The 22,254-nt window shown below is 38.9% G+C and overlaps 1 protein-coding gene across 9 annotated transcripts in view; it reads right to left on the bottom strand.

Moving 5' to 3' along the window:
- Positions 1 to 1,050: 1,050 nt before the first annotated feature.
- Positions 1,051 to 22,254, bottom strand: part of mark3a (MAP/microtubule affinity-regulating kinase 3a) — a 114,774-nt gene continuing 93,570 nt past the window's right edge. For 3 of the 9 annotated variants that reach the window (XM_052010431.1, XM_052010422.1, XM_052010386.1), the window contains 2 exons: positions 5,863 to 5,907; positions 1,058 to 2,561 (listed from right to left, as the gene is read on the bottom strand). In XM_052010431.1, the coding sequence (XP_051866391.1) occupies positions 2,216 to 2,561; positions 5,863 to 5,907 (391 nt within the window). In that variant the 3' untranslated portion in view covers positions 1,058 to 2,215. Of the gene's footprint in view, positions 2,562 to 5,862; positions 5,908 to 6,904; positions 7,040 to 11,659; positions 11,740 to 22,254 lie in introns of all 9 variants that reach the window. The other 6 variants (XM_052010352.1, XM_052010357.1, XM_052010405.1 and 3 more) reach the window with 5 other exon arrangements.

The raw sequence follows: 22,254 nt of genomic DNA on the forward strand, positions 1-22,254 counted from the left end.
GCAGCCTTGCAGAATCAATACGAGGTCATCTTGACAGTGGATCTGATAGTAAACATTAACTTGGCTGAGGGTTTTTTTTAAGCTCCGCTTGCCCACCTACACAAATATACATATTTGCATTTTCATTAAATTATTTTGGTAATTATTTGCTTCATTCTCATTTGCTAAGGAAAATACAGACTTTGATTACAGGTTAAAAGGTAACACCTCGATGGAAGACAATGGAACTTCTACGTTCTCCCCGTGTCTGCGTGGGTTTCCTCTGGGTGCTCCGGTTTCCTCCCACATTCCAAAGACGTACAGGTTAGGAGCTGTGGGCACGTTATGTTGGCACCGGAAGAGTGGCGACACTTGCGGGCTGCCCCCAGCACATTCTCAGTAACCCAAAAAGACATATTTCACTGTGTTTCGATGTACATGTGACTAATAAATAAATATCTTATATGGCATTTGGTAATCAAGTAAATTCATTTGTCCTTTAAGGCTCATTTCAGCTGGCTGTGCTAAAGATTTTTGTTAACTAAAAAATGAAAATAAAATCAGGAGTATTTATCTAAATTATCAGAGTTGAAGGATTAATGACAACCAGATGCAATGATTTTAAGTTGAGAGTAGAATTGCTGAAAATTACAGAATTCCTTCCCACAGAAGAAAAAAATCATAGCTGGCAGGGGAACTACAGGGGCACATGATATGCCCCGCGAAGTGCAGCCACATTACTAAAATGTGGTTAAAAGTACTGTGTGCTTCTTGCTGTTAGATGTCTAGAAAAGTTTATTTTGTGGTATATAAAGATTTCCAAAATGAGTGAAGAAAATTGCAAAAAGATTGGAGCTTCCATTTCACCAGCTTGCATTTATGCCTTTTCCTATATGCAGCTCTTGCTGGTAAGGTAGTCAGCAACTGTTTTTCTCCAGAACTACTTTTGTAAAATGAAAACTAACTAATATGTACACCTAATTCATTGACACAGCGATTACATATTTCTGTGCATACATTTTCAGTTATTAATTCATATGTGAGATTGCAGAAGTACATTTTTCTTTTGTTCCTTTAATGAAGAAATCAGTGAACCTTAAATGCTGACAACTTACATTGATTTCATAACTCCTGGCTCATTACAGAACATTAAAAAAAAATGGAAAACAAACTGTATAACAATATGATGCTGTCCGCAAAACTAAGTTACATTATTTACATTCCAAAGACAGTGCTGACAGCTTGAAAGGAAAACAAAATGCATACTTGAGTGAATATTGTCCCATAGTGCCCAACTGTTAAATTACAAACTCAAACATTTTTACTGAGCTAGTATGTGTGGAGGACTGATCATTTTCAGTATTAACAATAATTACAGCTAAATATAGAATGGCAGAACAAAACTGTTTCCAATCTAAGCTCTGTCATAAAGAAACCAAAACAATAACCATATAATTGATGCCCTAATTGATCAAGGAACCAGTCTTAGATGGTGATATTTTCTACAGTAGAGAAACCCTAAATGTGGTTTAGCATCTGTGATCTACAGTACTTAAATAATTTCCAAATCACAGCACTCCTGGTTTAACACAGGTAATTAATATCATTAATAGGTCTAAATACAACTGGCATTTTCTTCCTTCTCCAGAACTTGCTCATTTTGTAATATATCGTTTTATGAAAATACTAGGTACACCTGAACTGTCTGAAGGTCATTAAACACAGCTGATGAAAAATGAGTTTATTTGTTTCTTACAATTCATTATCATTGAAAAGCTAAGCACCTGAATCAGTACCAGTGGGGGAAGGTATGCAGGATTGAAAGCACATGAGTATCCCCATGTCCCACATTCAATTGTATTTCAACTGGAATTTTTTTTCTTTAAACAATTTTTTTTAAATACAGGAATCATACTTACATAGAATTTCAGTTTGTTTTACGGGTTACTGACTAAGCTAATAACAAACATTTTAAGTAACTGAGATGAAGGGGCAAACTGTTCAGATAGAAGGATACTGAATGCTGTAGTACACTTCTTAAAACAAAAATTTATTCACTCCCCCCACCCCCAATCCCACCCACGAGAATTTCCACTGTCTTATAATACCATGATCTGAAGTTACAGAGTTATTGCGTAAGCATTATCCTATACATTTTCTTCAGTAAATTTCCACCAGTGTTCAGAAAAAAAACACTCATGAAATGTTATTTAAGAAATTAGAGCTTAACCATATTTTACAGCCTTAATTCATTGGCAATTTTGGAAGCAATGTTTTTGAAAGCTATGGATGTTCCTGATATTCGCTTAAATCGAACTCCATTAAGTGACAGTCTTGGCAGTTTGCAAACCTCCATCTCCCACTGGACAAGATTTTCTGCATGCCCATCGCCATGGACACAGAAAAGCAAGAAACGCTCACGTTGTTCATAATCACAATTGTTTGCATCAAGAACCTTTCTGATCTCCCTCATCATGTCATTGGGATCCATGGAGCTGGTCGTTTTCATACTCCAGGTAAATCTAAGTGAACGGGGTTTTGCTTCTTTGATTTCGTCTTTTTGATCCCCAGATACATTGCGACTGCAGAAAATGAAAAAAGATTGGACAAAACGTTAGAATAACAAAGCTACATTGTGTTGCACCTACTCCTTTCTTTCATTATTATAAATAATCAAAATTTGTTGATAAAAATGGACCAGATAGAAGCTGGAATTAGTTTTGAAGCCCTCTCTCATTTCTTAAACTATGAAAATGTTGCAGAAATTAATTTAATAGTAGCATTATTAACTTAACTTAAAGTTATTTTTGAGCTGCTGCATTTGCACTTCAATGCCAACACAGCAGTACATCTGGAATCAATGACCCAACTCACAAAAAGAGAAAAAGGTTGCTCAAATCACTTCTAGTTTTCAGCTCCACACAGGTTGTACAACTTCATACGTCACAAAGTGCATCTCCAGCCTCTCGTAAAAGGAAGCTTAAATATACGTCAGGTAGCTGTTAGATCCTTGGGAACATTTTAAACTTAATGTGGTTTGTTTTGTTTGAAGGAACATGAATAATACTTGCATCTTGTATCATTAAAATTGAGTTATCTAGGAAATTGAACTCTGTGGAATCATAAAAACACAGAGAGTTCTCTCGATGAGAACATAATGCATATCAAAGTGCAACGAAGTGCAGTTGTAAACAACTGCATGTCTTGCAAAAACATAGCACAATAGCAGTGTATGCCACAATTCTAGATCTTACATTTATACATAAACTAAATAGAATACACCTTTGCTATGCAATATTCAAATTCTAACATCTTTGCGATTTACAAGTATTTTCAAAAATACAGTTCAACATATAGAAAGAAAACTTTAGGAAAAAAGGTTGTTGAGCTGGTACACAGTTGTTTATTCTTCTGTGTCCATAAGGTGGAGCTATGAGGGCAATACTTGGTAACCAATCACAAAAGCACTCCCATGCTTCCACAAGCAGGGGATTCAAATACCAGAGAAATCAGGATTATTTTCAAAAATTCAATCACAATTTGGTTTCCAAAATAATCTTTTTGATTGAGCATCTGACATGCACAGAAACCCATTAGCATATTCTTCAAACCCAAGGTAAAGTTGTTATTTGGTTTCGAACGCAAGATGCAGGAGCAGGCTCCTTGGGAATGCAACAAGGTCATGGCCAAACTTCTACCTCATCACCATTTTTCTGCCGTATCCCCAAATCCCTCAATTCCCCTATATCCAGAAAATTATCAGTCTTAGATCTTTCAGTTATAAATGGCCTACCCCTTATTTTGAGACTGCGATACCTAGTTCTGGATTCCTCATCTGGGGAAACATCCTCCTTACATTTACCATGCACAGTCAATGCAGGGAAACAACTGATTACCACAGGCCAAAGAACTAGTGTACGGGGCAGCATTGGTCAAGCACCCACTGTTAACTGATTTAAATTGTACACATTACTTACAGAATGCTGATCTATATGAGTGTTTCAGTTTGCTGAATTAAATGAGCCAATTTCAACGACTTCCAAATGTGTGCCATATTCACCTCCTCAAATTCTTTTGTTGAACCAGGCCAGCTAGTTTTTTTTGTTAGCATTGGTGTGGAGCAAAGCTGATCTGTTTAGCTGCTAGTATGATTAATCTCGTGTAGCAGACAATCTCTAGACTCCCAGTGCCAGATTCTGCTTACATTTCTCAGATGTAAATCTCAGATGGTGACGAGCAGGCGTACAGGAATCAGATAGTTTGGCTGGTTGAGTGGTGTTGCAACAACAACCTCGCACTCAACATCAGCAAGAACAAGGAATTGATTGTGGACTTCAGGATCGGGAAGTCGGGAAACCACACACCAGTCCTCATTGAGGGGTCAGCAGTGGACAGGGTGAGCAGCTTCAAGTTCCTGGGCATCAACATTTCAGAGGGTCTATCTTGAGCCCAACATATTGATGCAATCACAAAGAAGGCACACCAGCGGCTCAACTTCATTAGGAGTTTGAGGACATTTGGTATGTCACCAAAGACTCTTGCAGATTTCTATAGATGTAGAAAGCATGCTGACTGGCTGCATCATGGCCTGGTATGAAGCCCCCAATGCACAGGACTGCAAGAGGCTGCAGAGGGTTGTAGACTCAGCCAGCTCCATCACGGTGCAACCCTCCCCACCGAGCACATCTTCAAGAGTCAGTGCCTCAAGAAGGCGGCATCCATCACCAAGGACCTGCGGCATGCTCTCTTCTCGTTACTACCATCAGGGAGCAGGTATAGGTGCCTGAAGACTAACAGTCAATGTTTTAGGAACAGCTTCTTCCCCCCGCCAACAGATTTCTGAATGGTCCAGGAACACTACCTCATTATTCCTTTTTTTGCACTGTTTATTTGTTTTGTATTTTGTAGTGATTTTTACGTCTTTGCACTGTACTGCTGCCACAAAACAACAAATTTCACGGCATACAACTCAGTGATAATAAACCTGATTCTGATTTCTGAACACTCCCCTAGAAGGATAACAGGTTGCAGATCAGACAATGCTAAATCATTTGTTTGAATCCACAGTAGGCATACAGCAGGGACCAGGGACAGCTCTCCAACAGCATGATAAGCAGCACAATTCATTCGTAAGTGTGTGCTTTGTCATCATCTTTGTGACAACTGCATGAAAGCATACAACTAGGTGGGGGATAAATTGTAACAGCTTTTCTCCTTAATCTAATGCAATACTATAATGAATGTGTGTTTAGGTCAAGTCAAAACATCCAGCAGTTCTAAACTCAAGCTTTAGTTTCTTTAGAAAACATCTAATAATTAATTGCTTCAGTATGATGGAAGGACCTATTGTTACACTGTACTAGCCTGCAATGCTGTACAGGCAGGCCTGTGATGCACTCAGGACTTATGTATCAATAACTACTTAGTCCAGGGTCTATGTCACTCTTGCACTCTTAACTCTATTAATATTATTACTACAACTGCATGAAAAACACTATTTTAACAACTACACATTTCTTTTAATGGATTTATTCGTCCAATGGGTTCTTCTGCTCGGAATTGCATAAATTAATGTGATGTAGGATTCTTTGAGGAACTGGATGGAAATTATTTTTATTTAATTGAATTTCCTTATTTAATTAGATTTAATTAATCCATTGGATTTCAATGTCATTTACAATTTTAACAATCAAGGCCCTGATAAAAGTTTCTGATTCAGATTTCAACATTACACACTCTACAAATCAAACAGTCAACATTTCAACAATTTGATTAAAGGTACACAATTACTAAAAGTTTTATCATGAATCAAGACACACTCATTTCGAAAGGCAATTTTTAGTTGCACTGTGATAAATTTGCTAAATATATATGTCTTCTCACCTTGAGCCCTCAAATCTCCCGTTTCTCTCAGGTTCAGTTGGGACCCTCAATGAAAGCAATCCGAAAGCACGAGTAAAAGAAGAAGAAAATTCTTAAACCTGTGTAACTTAGTCTGTTGCACACCAAGACTACACCAAAGAACCTCATATGGAATGCAGACAGAAGACGTACATTTTCATATGACTAAGACAAATCTGCTTTAATCACACTTTCAATATGAAACGTTTTTCCAAAATCATTATATGCTTTAGTGGCAAAACTGATTTTTTGTCTTCTACAAATGTAGAGAAAACCAATGAAGTGCTTCCTACAAACATAAGTATGATATCCCATAATGCTGGAAATCTGAAGTAAGAGCAGAAAATGCTGGAAACACTCAGCAGGTCTGGTTGTATCAGGCAAAAGAGAAACAAGGAGACAAAAGAGAGTCCAGATGCTGGAATCTGGGGCAAAAAAAACAAACTGCCGGAGGAACTCAAATTCTACCTTCCTCTGTGCTCTATATTCTGTTTGGTTCCATCTGCCTTGCATCTCTCCTTTAATGGTTCCCATTAACACCTTCCTTATCAGTTTCCAGCAATTGCTTTCTATCCCACTGTTTTAAGACTATTGAATGGTCCCTTGTAGGATAAGATGGACTCTTGACCTTGCAACCTGCTTCATCAAGGCCTTGCACCTTATTGTCTGCCTGCACTCCACTTTCTCTGTAACTCTTTATTCTGCATTCTGTTGTTGTTTTTCCCTTGTACTACCTCAATGAACTGATGTGATGAAATGATCTGTATGAATGGAATGCAAAACACTATTTCCTAGTGTACCTTGGTACATGTGACAATAGTAAACCAATTTATCTTTGTGTCCCTCCAGTCTGTCACCTCCTTCCCCTTCCTCCACCTGGCCGCGCCTGCTTTTATCCCACCTCCCCCTTGTCTGCTTCCACCTATCACCCATCTGCCTCCATCTCCCAACTCCACTCCCCCCTCCCCACCTGGCTCCTTCTGCCCATCATCCTTCAAGCCTCCTCAGTCCGCCTGTCACTTACCTTCCTGACTCACCCTTCCTCCTCTCCTCTTTATATCCGCTATCTTCCCTCTGCATTCTCAGTCTTGATGCAAGGTCTTCACCCAAAATGTCAACAATTCCTCCCCCACCACCGATGCTGCTCGGCCACTGAGTTCTTCCAGCAGTTTATTTTTTTGCAAAAGAGAAACAAAGTTAACATTTCAAGTTGGAAACCCTTCATCAGAAATAGCAGTGTTTCTCTTTTTAGATAATAGTGCACCTATATTTTGAAAAAAGCAGTTTATAAGATGGCAGACAGAAGGTAATTACACAAAATTAGAGCTCATGGTATTGATGCACGTAGCATTGACCAAGGATTGGTTAGCTGGGAGAAAATAAAAGTGTAGGAGTAAATGGATAATTTGAGGTTGGCAGGCAGTAAATAAAGGGTCAGTAATCTTATCTCAAATAAAGGGTAAATAAGATCAGTGTTTGCACATTAACTATGTCAAATATGGAATACTGACTCTGAAAAGGCAGCAAGATATAATGTATACAAGTTTACTGTAAACACAAAGTTGGTAGGAAAGGAAACTGTGAAAAGGACCAGAGAAGGTACAAAGGCATTTTAGAACAGAAAATGCTGGAAAAACACAGGTCACATGCAGCATCTGTGGAGAGAGAAACATTTAACATTGGAGTTCAATGACCTTTAATCAAAACTGGGAATGTTTGGAAGATAGGCATGTTTTAAGTTGCAGAGAAAGGAGAGAATGAAGAGAACAAAGGGAATGTCCATAAGAGGCTGGAGACCAAGAGAAAATGGATGACCTATTTTGGCGTTGACTGCGAGAGAGTGTGGACAAGGCTTGTAAGGGCAACTAATTTATCTGGAGAAGTTATAAATAGAAGAGGGGGCTGAGAGATACAGAAAACAGCAGTTGCTGGAAATTTTGAATAAAGGCAAATGCTAGGAAACAGTAACAAGGCTTCTTCACCTTCTGTCAAATCATCCATTGTTTTCTTGGTCTTCACTCTATCACAGACATTGATCTTCCCACCCTTCCACCTTCTCTGCAACCTAATCCATGCCTTTCTAAATTTTCCTAGTTCCCACAAAAGATCATCAACTTGAAACATTATCTCTGTTTCTTTCTCCACAGATGCTGCCTAACTTGCAGAGTATTTTGAGCATTTTCTGTTTCCATTTTAGAGCTAAAAGCTTTTTGATCACTGCAATCTGTATAGTTTGCTTATGAGAGTTGGTAATATATGGCATATGAAATATTATGTAGGAAAAAATTAATTTAAGCACTTTACTAGGGATAACAGAAAACTAGAAGTTTTTTTAAATGTTGAGAAACTGGAAAATATTGGTTCTCAGAAGAGGTGGGACTACTTGTATACGAATCATGGAAAGATAACATGCAGGTACAGGTTGGGGATATTTGGTAGACTAGGTCCATATTTTCCCTAGTAGATTGAAACAGGTAAAATTCTTAAGGCAGAGATTGGTAGAATTTTGAACACAAAGAAAATCAGGGGATTTAAGTTTAGTGCAGAGTTGAGTTGGATGATCAAATAATATTTGATTTAAAAGTGCCAAATGGCCTGTTCCTGTGTTCCTGCTGCTGGACTTCATGAAATTATGTCAACAACATGTTGAGGCGAGAGTGCAAGAAAAAATGCACAAGTCCCCAGAGTTCAAGAATGGACAATTCTGGGGTTGGGCTAAATGCAGGTACAAAGATAGATGGAGGCAATTCAATGAAGAGAAACCCAACACTGGGTTAATAACTTTTAAGAAGACACTGCATGATTGGAAATCAACACATCAGTGAAAATAAGTGATGACCTGCTGTGAAATATAACACAGGTGACAGGATTTCAAATGCTCGATTTTTTTGTTGGAGGATGGGAGGTCATCTAATGTAGCATCAGAATATGAGTCTGGTAGAGTCAAGGACATGAATGAGGGTTTCAGGAGCTGATTGATGGAGGCAGGGATAGGAGTGGGCAATATTACGGAAAAGAAATGGAGGTTTTTGTAATGAACGGGAGATGAGATGAGATTCTGAACAGAAGTGAAGATGACAAAAGTTGTAACATCTCTCTTTTAGACCAACATGAATGTTACTTCCTACATATATTTTTAAGTATTTTAAGAGTTTTTTAATTAAAATCAACTGAAGCCATCAGAAGTTTAAACATTTCAGGTCAATGTCTTTTTATCAGTTAAATCATTGACCTGAATCGTTAACGCAATTTTCTTCTATGCAGGTGCTGTCTGTTAATAAAAATGTATTTCCAGCATTTTGTTTTGTGTTCTCAGAACTTTGTTTTTGTATCAATAGAATCCTTGTCTATTCGGACAGTAGAAATCTATCTTATTGCACAATTCAGAAATTGGGGCATTAGAAGTCCCATAGGTCTACAATTTATAAAATTTCTACAGTCTCTGAAACATATGCAGCACTACAAAAAAAAAGGTAAAGTATCTAACTTGCTTAAGCAGAAATGAAATTCTGGAGAAGATGAATTTGAAACACAGAAAATCTAGCAGTGTTATTAATCAAAGCTGAAAACTGAATAACTTAACACATATGAAGTTGTAAATATTAAGTCATCTTTTTCTCTAGAAGAGAACTTAGAATTAAGATAGAGCACATTTTAACACAATATATTTTGATATTTCCTGCTTTCTTTCCTGTTATATCTCCAACATCTCCTCCTCTTTTATGTACAACATTTGAGCACAGATGCAAACAGATCAAAGCATGCTGGCACCAAACTCAACTGTTAAATCATTTTGGCGTTTGGATTTCAGTGGTTACAGATTCTAAACCAAAAATTTTTAATGCATCCAATGTTGTTTTTATAAGATCATGGCATAAAACACACGCTACAAATTTGGAATTATAATAGCTCTCTTAGGATATTGTTTTAAATTTCCAACTGAAGCATCCTTAAACTTGATTTGCCATAACAATGAAAAAGGTTAATGTAAGCCTGATTTTCCAATGTTGAAGTTTTTGATGTATTAGACTAGAGGCGGAACCTAACAAAATTACAATCTGAGCAAACCAATTTTTTGGAAAATTAGTTCAAATTTTAAAACTATACACCCACAGTATATAATATTTACAGACACATTAAGGAGATTAAAGAGTATTTTGCTATCAAACCAGTGATTAGACTAATAATAAAATCCCTGGGTAGGATGACATCCTTAACTTTTGTTTCCCGAACTTAATAATGCATAACAAAACTGCACATTTCAAAGTCTGTATCATCAGAACTCTGGTTGTAGGTTTACAGAATGAAAGAGAAACTTTCCTATCTTTTTCTGAAAAGAGAAATTACTGCTGCTTCTTTAACACCTCCAGCAGTTTTACCACCTGCAATGTTACACCTTTCCTATGGAGGCAAAGATGGAACATACTGGCATGTCTTCACAGAAATGAGATTTACAATTGGCCAAGTATGGGATGGAGCAGATAGGCATAATGGATTTAAATAATGACACAAAATTTATGAATTGAAATTTGGTTTTCAGTTTTTACCCAACTTGTGAAAATGCGAATTTGGACTGTGCATTCAAATTGACTTCAGCAAACCAATGATTAACCTTAAGTGATTATTTGTGACTAATCTTTAGTTGTAAGTTCAGCTAAAAATGCTGTTTCCCTTAAGTCAAAAGAACGATTATTGGCATTTTCAACAAAAAAGGACATTATAGGCATATTGATAAAAATGCTTCAACTGCAATAAATTTCACTTAATGTGAGGTGTAATTTAACATTTCAATCTTGCTGCCAAAACAACGTGAGACAAAGAAACATGACTACTTTATCAATTTCAGTATATGTTATATATTCAATATATCTAGAATAATTCCTACAATAACCACTAATAAACACAGGAAAGAAAGGAAATCTGAAAAGAATGGAAAATAATGCTGAAAAAAAGTGACGTAACTGAAGTTCTTATATCCAAGTTCACAACAGTTAATCATCTTACAAGCAATGCTGCAGGTTAATTTTGCATTGACAACCTTCAAGTTAATTGACTTTAGACACCATATTGAAACAGAAACATCTATTTTGCATTGGAAGGGAAAAAAACAAACTCAGACATTCCTCCCACTACGTGCAAACTACATGCAAACTACATGCATTGTTTTGCCACAGAAAGGTATTCTTACAAATAAACAAAAAGTATGGTCTCCCTAAAGTAACATTCAAAATCCATTGTTTCCTGAAATATTTCCTTAATAATCACACAAGTCTTGTACAACAAGTATTTAATTACTCAATTGTACTGAAATTATATTTCAAATGTGGTCTTATACATATCTGCCTTTTTGATTAGTTTTCACAATCAACCAAATAAACTTAAAATAAAATGGGATAAATAAACCTGCTGAAAGTAAGAGTGAATAGCTGCACAGAAACCAGGTTTTGTAATATTTAACAATCCTAAACTAACATGTGAACAAATAAGGATATCAATTCTTTTAAATCAGATTTCAGATAGGTATTTCTTAATTCTGAAATATCAAAACCTGATGTATTTATTTTTTAGTATCACTCAAAACAATTCTGCATGATTCAGAAAGCATTTAAATTTACTAATCTTCAGCTACTGCATTCATTAGACTGGGAAAAATATTTCTGAACTCAGATCTGGAAGAGAAGAGGAATTCTAAACATAATACAGGGTTTGCAAGTGTTTAAGAAAATCTGTTCAGAAATAAATGCTAAGCGGAGGAAAGATTTAGAGACTGAAGACTTACTAACAGTCTTTGATCCTTGTGAAGTATTTGCGGGCACTGATTTGTTCGAAGTCTGCCGTTTTGATGGGTCAATAGTGACCCTGAGAAGAGGAAAAATGTTGGAGAATTAAACTGTACATGTAGATTAATCAGTCTGACAGAAATCAGCACACCATGTGCTAGTGGTCCCATTTCTTCATCTATAACTGAAGCAACTTAAAAGTAAATTAGAAGAACTAGATGAATCCAACTTCCTCATCACTGACCAAAGATGATCCAGGTTGTCTCTCTAAACTGTAATGCTCTTCAGTAGTATTCAACTGGCCACGTTAAACATACATCTGATCAGGGTGAAGCTTGGGAAATTCTGTAGTAGCACCAAATAAACTTTATATTTTTCAGATTCTATCAATTGCTAATGAAAATGTAGCCTCTATTTATGACTTCAGTGAAAATCTCAGAAGTCTGCTCATCCTGGCCACCTCAAGACTGTCATTACTCTCCTACTGTCTTTCATTCAAAACTCAAACCAAATCATTTTTATTACGCTAATTCAAAATAGGAGGAGGAAACCAATATCACCAAAACGTTTATTATTCCTTCCTCGGTGCTAATTTGTGAAATAATGGTTCACATTGGCTTTTGAAGTTATTTTTCTAACAATGACCATATTTAAAAAACTGCCTGTGAAGCACTTTGAAATCTTCTAAGAATTCTTGTAGAAAGCACCTTGTAGTTGATTGAATTTAGATCAAGAATTCTTGGATCATGGGCATCACTGATAAAGTCTGCATTTTTTTGTCCATCCTTTGCTTCCCTGACAAGAGAATGATCAGCCTTCTCAGCAGTTTCATATAAATACGTTACTTGCTATTCCTCTTCAGAAAGCAAACATGTAGGGCTTGATTTAAATACAAAAGAGGACAAATGGAATCAAGCTCAAAGAAACATTAATAAATAAGTTAGCCTTTGATAACTTCCTGGCAACTTTCGCTGATAGTAGAATTTTATTAAAGCACTGAATTAAAGGATGCGGTGGTGGTGAAGTGGTTTAAGTATCAGACCAGTAATCCAGAGGACTGCACAAAAAAAAATCGTGCTTTAATATGGTGACCACAAAACTGTTGATTTGTTGCAACAAGCTATACGAGGTCCACAAATGCCCTTCAATGGAATAAATCTGCCATCCCTATCAGGTCCGGTCTATGTGTGACTCCAGACCCACCAATATGGTTAACTCTTAAGTGCCCTCTGAAGTGGCCTTGCAAGCCACTAAGCTGCACCATAAATGTTATGTTGAAATTGAGAAAGAATAAAAGCTGATAAACCATCTGACATTGACCTAGGCATTGAACTCGGTTAGAGTTACAGAGTTGTATAGTTGTACAGGAACAGGCCCTTCAGCCCACCATGTCAATGCCAGCCATCATGCTCGTCTATACTAATCACACTTGCCTACATTAATTCCATATCTCTCTTACTCATTCAAGTACCTATTCTGATGCCTCTTAAATGTTGTAATTGTTCTTGCCTCCACCATCTCTTCTGGCAACTCATTCCAGGTACCAACTACTCTGTGTGAAAAGTGTACCCCTCAAATCCCCTTTAAACTTTCTCCCTCTCATCTTAACCCCATGCCCTCTCATTTTTGACACCATTACCATGGGAAACAGACTCTGGCTATCTATCCTATCTATGCCTCTCAGAATTTTATTTACCTACATCACGTCACCTCTCAGCATCCTTCGCTCTAAGAAAAACAGACCCGACCTATCCAGTGCCTCCTTATAACTCAAGCCTTTCCAATTCAGGCAACATACTTGTGAATCTTTTCTGCATTCTCTCCAGCTTAATCCCATCTTTCCTGTAGTGTGGCATGCATTAACTGCACACAATACTCCAGGTGCAGCCGAACCAACATTTTGTACTACTGTAACATGATGCCCCAACTCTTGTACTCAGTGCCTCGTCTGATGAAGGCAAGCATGTGATATGCCTTCTTCATCATCCTGTTTGCTTGTGTTGCCACTTTCAGGGAACTATATACTTCTACCCCAAGGTGTCTCTGTTCGACGATACTGACCAGGGGTCTGCCATTCACTGTTTATGTCCTGCTATGGTTTAGCTTCCCAAAATGCATCACTTTCCACTTGTCTGAGTTAAATCCCACCGGCCATTCTCTTACCCACTTTCCCAGTTGATCTAGATCCTGTTGTAACCCAAGACAACCTTCTTCACTGTCCACTATACAACCAATGTTGGCGTCATCTGCAAACTTACTCATCATGCCACCTACAATCTTATCCAATCTTAGCTCGTTGACCTTGCAAAGTCCTCATCACAAGTGTCTGGGCACTGATATATCAACAGACTAGTCAAGCAAAAGGTAGGTACAGTTTATCCTCACAAAGCTTACAGACAACTTGTTAGACTCCTTCTTCACAATTCTTGGGTTCCTCCCATCCCACTGACAGGATAGATCAACCAGAGGTGGTGGCACACTGGTACTCAGGTGGGAGAAAGTAGCCCTGTAAGCCCTCAACATTAACTTCATACACTATTAAATCTAATGGCATCAGGTTAAACATAGTCAAGGAAACAACCTCCTGACTATCACCTAATTTCCTCCCTCAGCTTATGAACCAAGTGCTCCTCCACGTTGAACAAAACTTGAAAGTAGTACCGGAAGTAGCAAAGGCACAGAATGTTCAATTGGGTGAGGGACTTCAATGTCCATTATGAATAGTGGCTTGGTAGCACTGCACAAACTGAGCTGGCCATGTCCTGAAGGCCTTAGCTGCTGGATTGGAACACTAATAGTTGGTGATTGAATCAACATGTGGAATGTGAACAATCATTTGTCCTTGCCCTCGTCAATCAACCCATGGCAGGTCCAAACTGTATTTGATAGCATTAGTGGAAGTGATCACTGCATAGCATTTGTGTAGACAAAGCCCCTACTTCACAGCAAAGACATCCTCCACTGTGTTGTGTGGCACTACAATCATGCAGAAGAGACCTGGCAGCTCAAAACTGAGAATCTAAGGCATTATGGACCTTCAGCAGCAGCAGCAGCAATGTGCACAGTCACAATCTGCAACCTCAAAGCCTAGCATAGCCCTTACTTTATTATTTCTATCAAGTCAGGGGATCAAAACTGCAGAAAGGCATACAGGAGTAGCACCAGCCATATCTAAAAATGAGGTCCCAACCTGGCTGCAACACAAACAATAGCCAGATCTAAGCTATCTTGCAACAAATAGATCAGACCAAAAGTTCTGTTGTCCCAATACACAAGTTGTGAATAGTGTTGTATAATTTAATAGCTAACAGGAGGAGGAAATTCCAAAAATATTCCAACAAGAAATGGCAGAAAGCACTAGATACAGCAAAGTATAGGCCTAGATAACATCCTGATGTAGTCCTGAAGACTGCACTTCCAGCCAAATTGTTTCAGTACAGTTACAATACTGGCATCAACCTGACAACTTGGAAAATTGCCTAGGTATGTCTGTTCACCAATAGCAGGGCAAATCTAATCTAGCTAATTAATGACCAAACTCTCAATCAGCAGCAAATTAATGGAAGGTACCATCAAATATACTATCAAGTGGAACTTACTCACCTATACTAATGCTTATCAATAGCCCTATTGAAACCCGAACTGGGCACTCAGATTCAGACATCATCATATCCTTAAGTGCAAATATGGACCAAAGAACTGAATTCCAAAGCTGAAAGTGAGTGATCATGATATCAAGAGAGCATTTGACCTAATGTGGCATTCAGGAGCTCTGGTAAAACTGAAATTAATGGGGAAGACAGTCAAATGACTAGTCATACTTTGCACAAAGGAAAGTTAAGCTCAATTATCCCAGTCTCACTGAATGAGTTCCTCAGGGCATAGTCCTAGGCTCAAATATCTTCAGTTACTTCATCCATGACCCTCTCCATTATAAGATCAGTAGCGAAAATACTTGATGATTGCACAACGTTCAATTTCATTTGCGATTCCTCAGCAAATGAAGCAGTCCATGCCTGCATGCAGTATGACCAAAGCAACATTCAGGCCTGGCTGATAAGTTCAAGTAACATCTGTACCACAAATGTACCAGGCATTGATCACCTCCAACAAGAATGAGGTTAATAATCTACTCATCACATTCAATGGTATTACTTTTACTGAGTCCTCCAACATCAACATCCTGTGGGACCTCATTAATCAGAAAATCAACTGGACCAGCCACATAAATATTGTGGCTGCAAATGGGGACTAGAGGTTGGGTATACTACAGTGATACTGACTCACCTCCCTGACACCTTTTCCAGCATCTACAGGGCACAAGTTAGGAGCGTGATGGAATACTTGCTTGGATGACTGCAATTTCAAACGCTCAAGAAGCTTGACAGAGCTGGGGACAAAGTAGCCTGCTTCATTGCTTTCATTTCCTCTGTCACCAGCATACAATACTGTATGCAATTTTGCCTTATATATACTACCTAAAAAAATCCATTGCAGTTACCTACCCAGGTATCTCCCAAATCCGCAACTTCCACTGCCAAAAACAAAGGCTTTATGCTTATGAGAACACTACAACCTACAGGTTCCCCACCAAGCAACACACCATCCTGACTTGGAAATATGTTGCTGTTCCTTCATCATGGCTGGGTCTAAATGTAGGAACTCCATCTCAAACTGTGGCCTAGGAGTGCAGAAGTTCAGGGCAGTGAATCACCACCAGCTTCCAGGGGATAATTAAGGCTGGATAATAAATGCTGCCCTTGCTTGTAACTAGCGATACCAGAAAGTGAAAATACAAAAAAAAATCTTAAACTGTTATGGTAGTTTTGAACTCATTATCTGGATTATTCATTTTCAAAACAAGTGTATCGCCACAAAGGAGTATTATTATATTTATTCCTCATCCTGTCTCTATTTTTTTTTGAAGTAATATCTACTAAAATCAACTTATTTTGGGAGAATGGGGTTTAACTCCTTCAGTGCAAGATTAATTACATAATCTGTAAAAGGGTTTGTTACTTAAAAGTACATGTTGTCATCCAAATGAGGAGGTCAATGGGTGATTCTAACCCATTAAAACCAATGGAAATATCTTTGTTATAATTCATGAATATTAAAAACTGCAGCTACACTTTTGGACCACATGATATCCACTTTTAACCTGAATCCAGGATAAGAATAACTACCTGAATGATTTTATAATTAGCCTAACAAAATATCTCTATATGGCAATAAAAGAAACCTCTTTCTATGGAGCAGAAAGGACAGGGAATGGGACTGGTAAATGGTTTACAAACTATAACTTACAATTCACCCAATTTGATCGGGTGGATGGGGGGGGGGGGGGGGGGGGGGGGAGGGTGGATGGGTGGGAGGGAGTATGCTGAAGGGAGTTCAAAATACAGTATGGGAATCCTGCCAAAAGCAACATTTTTAACTTTTTGAACATTGTTTTTTCCAAACATTGAGAAATCAACTTCATGCTGTATTTGGCAAGGTCTCTCAATGATCTACTTTAACTTTAGTTTCCAGCATTTTCTTTGGTCAGTGATAACGAAATGGTTTGCAGTAATTAACGTTTACAAATATCACCAAACCCTAGAGCAAAAGGTCAATATGCACATTTATTCCATTATAATTTCTGAAAAATGTTCTGAAATGCATCTCTGACTGGTCTGTAAATTCCTTCCCCAATCTGGATAATTTAAAGTGTTAATACTGATTTCTCTGGGGGAAGAATGAATGAAAAAGAGATAAATTCAAATAATTTTTATGAACATATACTCAACAACAACAAAAAATAAAAAGGATAGGGCTCATATCAATTATGTTTAACCACAATAAACTGGCAAAATTCTAAATTGTTTTAAAAATTCAAAAGTCCTAAACACCTACATGTCATAATTAGATGCAAGATACCGATAGTGATTTTTATTTAATTGTCAACTGAAGGTGGCGGAGTTGCCCTGTTAGTATTCGAGGACAGTTTCTATAATAGCTGGATGAACTATAACTGCATTTTTAAAATTTGTATGACAATTATTTCTTTAAAGTTGATGGCCAAAATGTTGCTGAGCAATAATGTGAAACTTTCAGCATTTGCCAGTGTTACCTTACAAAACAGACAACAACTTTGAGATTTCCATGAACACTGTGAACATGGAAGTCATGAAGTTGCTGTCAATGATTCACCATAACGCATCAGAACACAGTATGACACTGCAGCCATCATACTGGTGAGTGAGCAGGCAGGAACTTGGGGTGATTACTCAACACATGATACAACTTGCCTTATCGGGAGACCACAGTCAGTGTGGATTGGTAGTAACGTCGCCTCCTCACTGACAGTCAACACAGGCGCACCTCAAGGATGCATGCTTAGCCCACTGCTCTACTCTCTCCACATTCATGACTGTGTGGCTAGGCACAGCTCTTAACACCATCTATAAATTTGCTGATAACACCATTGTTGGCAGAATCTCAGATGGCGATGAGGTGGTGTACAGGAGTGAGATAGTTCGGCTGGTTGAGTGGTGTCGCAACAACAAACTCGCACTCAATGTCAGCAAGACCAAGGAATTGATTGTGGACTTCAGGAAGAGGAAGAAAGGAGAACAAACACTAGTCCTTATTGAGGGGTCAGCGGTGGAAAGGGTGAGCAGCTTCAAGTTCCTGGGCATCAACATCTCAGAGGATCAATCCTGGGATTAGCACATTGATGCAGTCATGAAGAAGGCACAATAGTGGCTCTACTTCATTAGGAGCTTGAGGAGATTTGGTATGTCAACAAAAACTCTTGCAAATTTCTGCAGATGTACGGTGGAGAGCATTCTGACTGGTTCCATCAGTGCCTAATAATGAGGGTCCAATTGGCAGGATTGAAAGAGACTGCAGAGGGTTGTAGACTCAGCCAGCTCCATCAAGGGCACAACCCTCCACACCATCAAGGACATCTTCAAGAGGGCCTCAAGAAGGCAGCATCCATCATTAAGGACCCTCATCATCCAGGACATGCCCTGTTCTCGTTACTACCATCGGGGAGGAGGTTCAGGAGCTCGAAGATCCACACTCAACGTTTTAGGAGCAGCTTCTTTCCCTCTGCCATCAGATTTCTGAATGGTCCATGAACAGTGTCTCGTTAGTCCTCTTTTGCCCTATTTATTTATTTTTGTAACTTTTTAGTAATTTTTATGTCTTGCACTATACTGCTGCTGCAAAACAACAAATTCCATGACATGCATCAATGATAATAGACCTGATTCTGAAAATATTCTGCACCAGGACATTTGCGATGCAAATAATATTTTCCCATTGATTTCACTGGAAGGCAATTGTTCCGAAAAACTCAAGAGTTGATATTTAAACAAGTTTAAAGTTTAAAATTACTCTTAACATTTTCAAGGATTTTTAAATATCCAATGATGTGTTGGCAAAGTTTTTTAATGTTTTTGAAAAGTTTGAAAATGTCTGACTTTTAAGTTTTCAGTTTTCAAAATTTTGTAAGGTTTTCAATGTTTCTGAAAGATTTCAGTCCTTGACACTTCTGGAAAAATCTTAACCAACTGTCAAATTTTCTTCTCATTTTGTGTGCAAGCTAGATTTACCAACCCTAGGTGAATCCTCCTAGTACAAATTTCCAGTGGGAGGATCAGTAAAGTCAGAATCATCTTTATGGAAGTCAGCTGTGTGCACTTTTGTCTGGGTCATTCCATCTTTACTCCAGGATTGGGTGCACATCAATTAAAGTAACTCTTCAATACTGTAACAAGAGAATGCTGCAATAATCTAAGTACCACCTTTCTGATGAGATTAAATTGAAGGATGATGTTGTTTAATGAAAAGGATGCTAGTTGGCCAGGGTGGTGGGGGCATGAGGGGTTGAAGTTCGAGAACCAATTATTCCTCAAACACCAATAGGAAAACATTCTAATTGGCCACTTGTCTTTCTGGTGGTAGGACCATGCTGTCTGTTTCTGCATTTGCCTACAAGTGTCTGTACTTTAAAATTAATAGAGAACTAATTCTGAATATGGACCAGATGTCCAGATGAAGGGTCTTGACCTGAAACTTCGACCATCCATTTCCTTCTCAGAAGCTGCCCAACCTGCTGAGTTCTTCCAGCTGTTTATTATTTCTGAATATTCTGAGCACATGGAACACATTATGTCAATGCAAGTTCTTTCCTTGATACTGTAATCTCCTAGAATGATTTGGAAAGTATCATAAAAATGTCAGTAGGAAAATGATTTTGCTGTTTCAATGTCACAAAGTATATTAATGTGTTACTGTTGTGTGCTGGCTGCTGGCATTTGCTCAAAATTTGGTTTCAAAGGCCCAAAAAGGGCCCATAATTAAGTGCTATGGACCTTAGGGGATAGGAGATCCTGTGGATGAGAACGAGACTCCCGGATGGTATGTTGCCTCCCAGGTGCCAGGGTCAGAGACATCTTGGATCGAGTCCACAGCATTCTTAAGGGAGGGAGAGAAGCCAGAAGCTGTGGTACACATTGGTACCAACAACATAGATAGGAAAAGGGATGAGGTCCTGAAGTGGGAATATAGGGATTTAGGAGGAAGCTAAAAAGGACCTCAAGAGTAGTAATCTCTAGATTGCTGCCTGTGCCACGCACCAGTGAGGGTAAGAATATGAAGATATGGCAGATAAATGCGTGGCTGAAGAGCTGGTGCAGAGGGCAGGGTTTCAGATTTGTGAATCATTGGGATCTCTTCTGGGGAAGGTTTGACCTATACAAAAGGGATGGGTTACACCTGAACTTGAGTGTAACCCGTCCCTTTTGGGTTACACTCGAGTTCAGGTGGGCAGATTTGCTGGAGCTGTTGGGGAAGGTTTAAACGAGGTTGGCGGGGGATGGAAACCGTGTTAGGTCAGATGATGGAGCAGTTGGTGTAGAGGTAAATGCATTATGGGGAGAGACTGTGAGGAAGGATAGATAGTGGATAGGTCATAAACGCAGTCAATTGGATGGGTTGAAATGTCTTTACTTTAATGTGAGAAGGATTAAGAATAAGGGTGATGAACTCAGTATGTGGAATTATGATGCTGTGGCCATTACAAAGACTTGGCTGTCGCAAGGACAGGATTGGCTGCTGCAGAAAGGGAGGATGCCATGAAGGGCTCATCCACTGAGTCAGTGTGGGTGGAAGCTTGAAACAGCAAGGGAGCGATCACTCTATTGGGAGTATTGTATAGGCCCCCCAATAGCCACCAGGACACTGAGGAGCAGATAAGTAGGCAGATTTTGGAAAGGTACAAAAATAACAGGGTTGTTGTCATGGGAGACTTCAAACTTCCCTAATATTGATTGGCACCTCCTTAGTGCAAAAGGTTTAGATGGAGCAGAATTTATTAGGTGTCCAGGAAGGATTCCTGACACAGTATATGGACAGGCCGACCAGAGGAGAGGCCAGACTGGATCTAGAATGAGGCAATGAACCTGGTCAGGTGAGACCTCTCGGTGGGTGAGCACTTCAGAGATAATGACCACAACTCCCTGACCTTTCACAGAGCCATGGACAGGGATAGGAGCAGATGATAGGGGAAAGATTTTAATTGGGGAGGGCTAATTATGACAGTATTAGGCAGGATCTTGGGATGTTCTCAGGGAAATGCACAGAAGAAATGTGGAGGCTGTTTAGGGAACACTTGCATAGGGTTCTGGATAGATTAGTCCCACTGAAACAGGGAAAGGATGGCAGGGTAAAGGAACCATAGTTGACAAGTGAGGTGAAATATTTAGTCAAGAGGAAGAAGGAAGCATACTTAAGGTTTAGGAAGCAAAAATCAGGCAGGGCTCTTGAGGATTTTAAGGTAGCCAGGAAGAAGCTTAAGAAGGGACTTAAGAGAGCTAGACGGGGACATGAGAAGGCCTTGGCAAGTAAAATTAAGGAAAACCCCAAGGCGTTCTACAAGTATGTGAGGAACAGGATAAATCCCTGGGACGGGACAGAATATACCCCAAGTTACTATGGGAGGCAAGGGAAGTGACTGCTGGGGCGTTGATGATGAAATTTGCATCCTCCCTGGCCACAGGAGTGGAACCAGAGGATTGGAGGAAGACTAACGTTGTTCCCTTGTTCAAGAAAGGTAATAGGGATAATCCTGGGAATTATAGACCAGTGAGTCTTACGTCAGTGGTGGACAAATTATTCGAGAGGATTCTTAGGGAAAGGATTTATGAGCATTTGGAGAAGCATTGTCTTATTAGGAATAGTCAGCATGGCTTTGTGAGGGGCAGCTCATGCCTCACAAGCCTAATTGAGTTTTTCGAGGAGGTGATAAAACAAATAGATGAAGGTAGGGTGGTGGATGTGGTGTATATGGACTTTGGTAAAGCATTTGACAAGGTCCCCCATAGTAGGCTCATCCAGAAAGTCACGAGGCATAGGATCCATGGAGACTTGGCTGCGTAGATTCAGAATTTGCTTGCCCACAGAAGGCAGAGGGTGGTAGTAGATGGAGAATATTCTGCCTGGAGGTTGGTGTCTAGTGGTGTTCTGTAGGGATCTGTTCTGGGACCCCTACTTTTTGTGATTTTTATAAATGACTTGGATGAGGAAGTGGAGAGATGGGTCA

Source organism: Pristis pectinata, chromosome 1 (assembly GCF_009764475.1).
Source record: "Pristis pectinata isolate sPriPec2 chromosome 1, sPriPec2.1.pri, whole genome shotgun sequence".
Lineage (NCBI taxonomy): Eukaryota > Metazoa > Chordata > Chondrichthyes > Rhinopristiformes > Pristidae > Pristis > Pristis pectinata.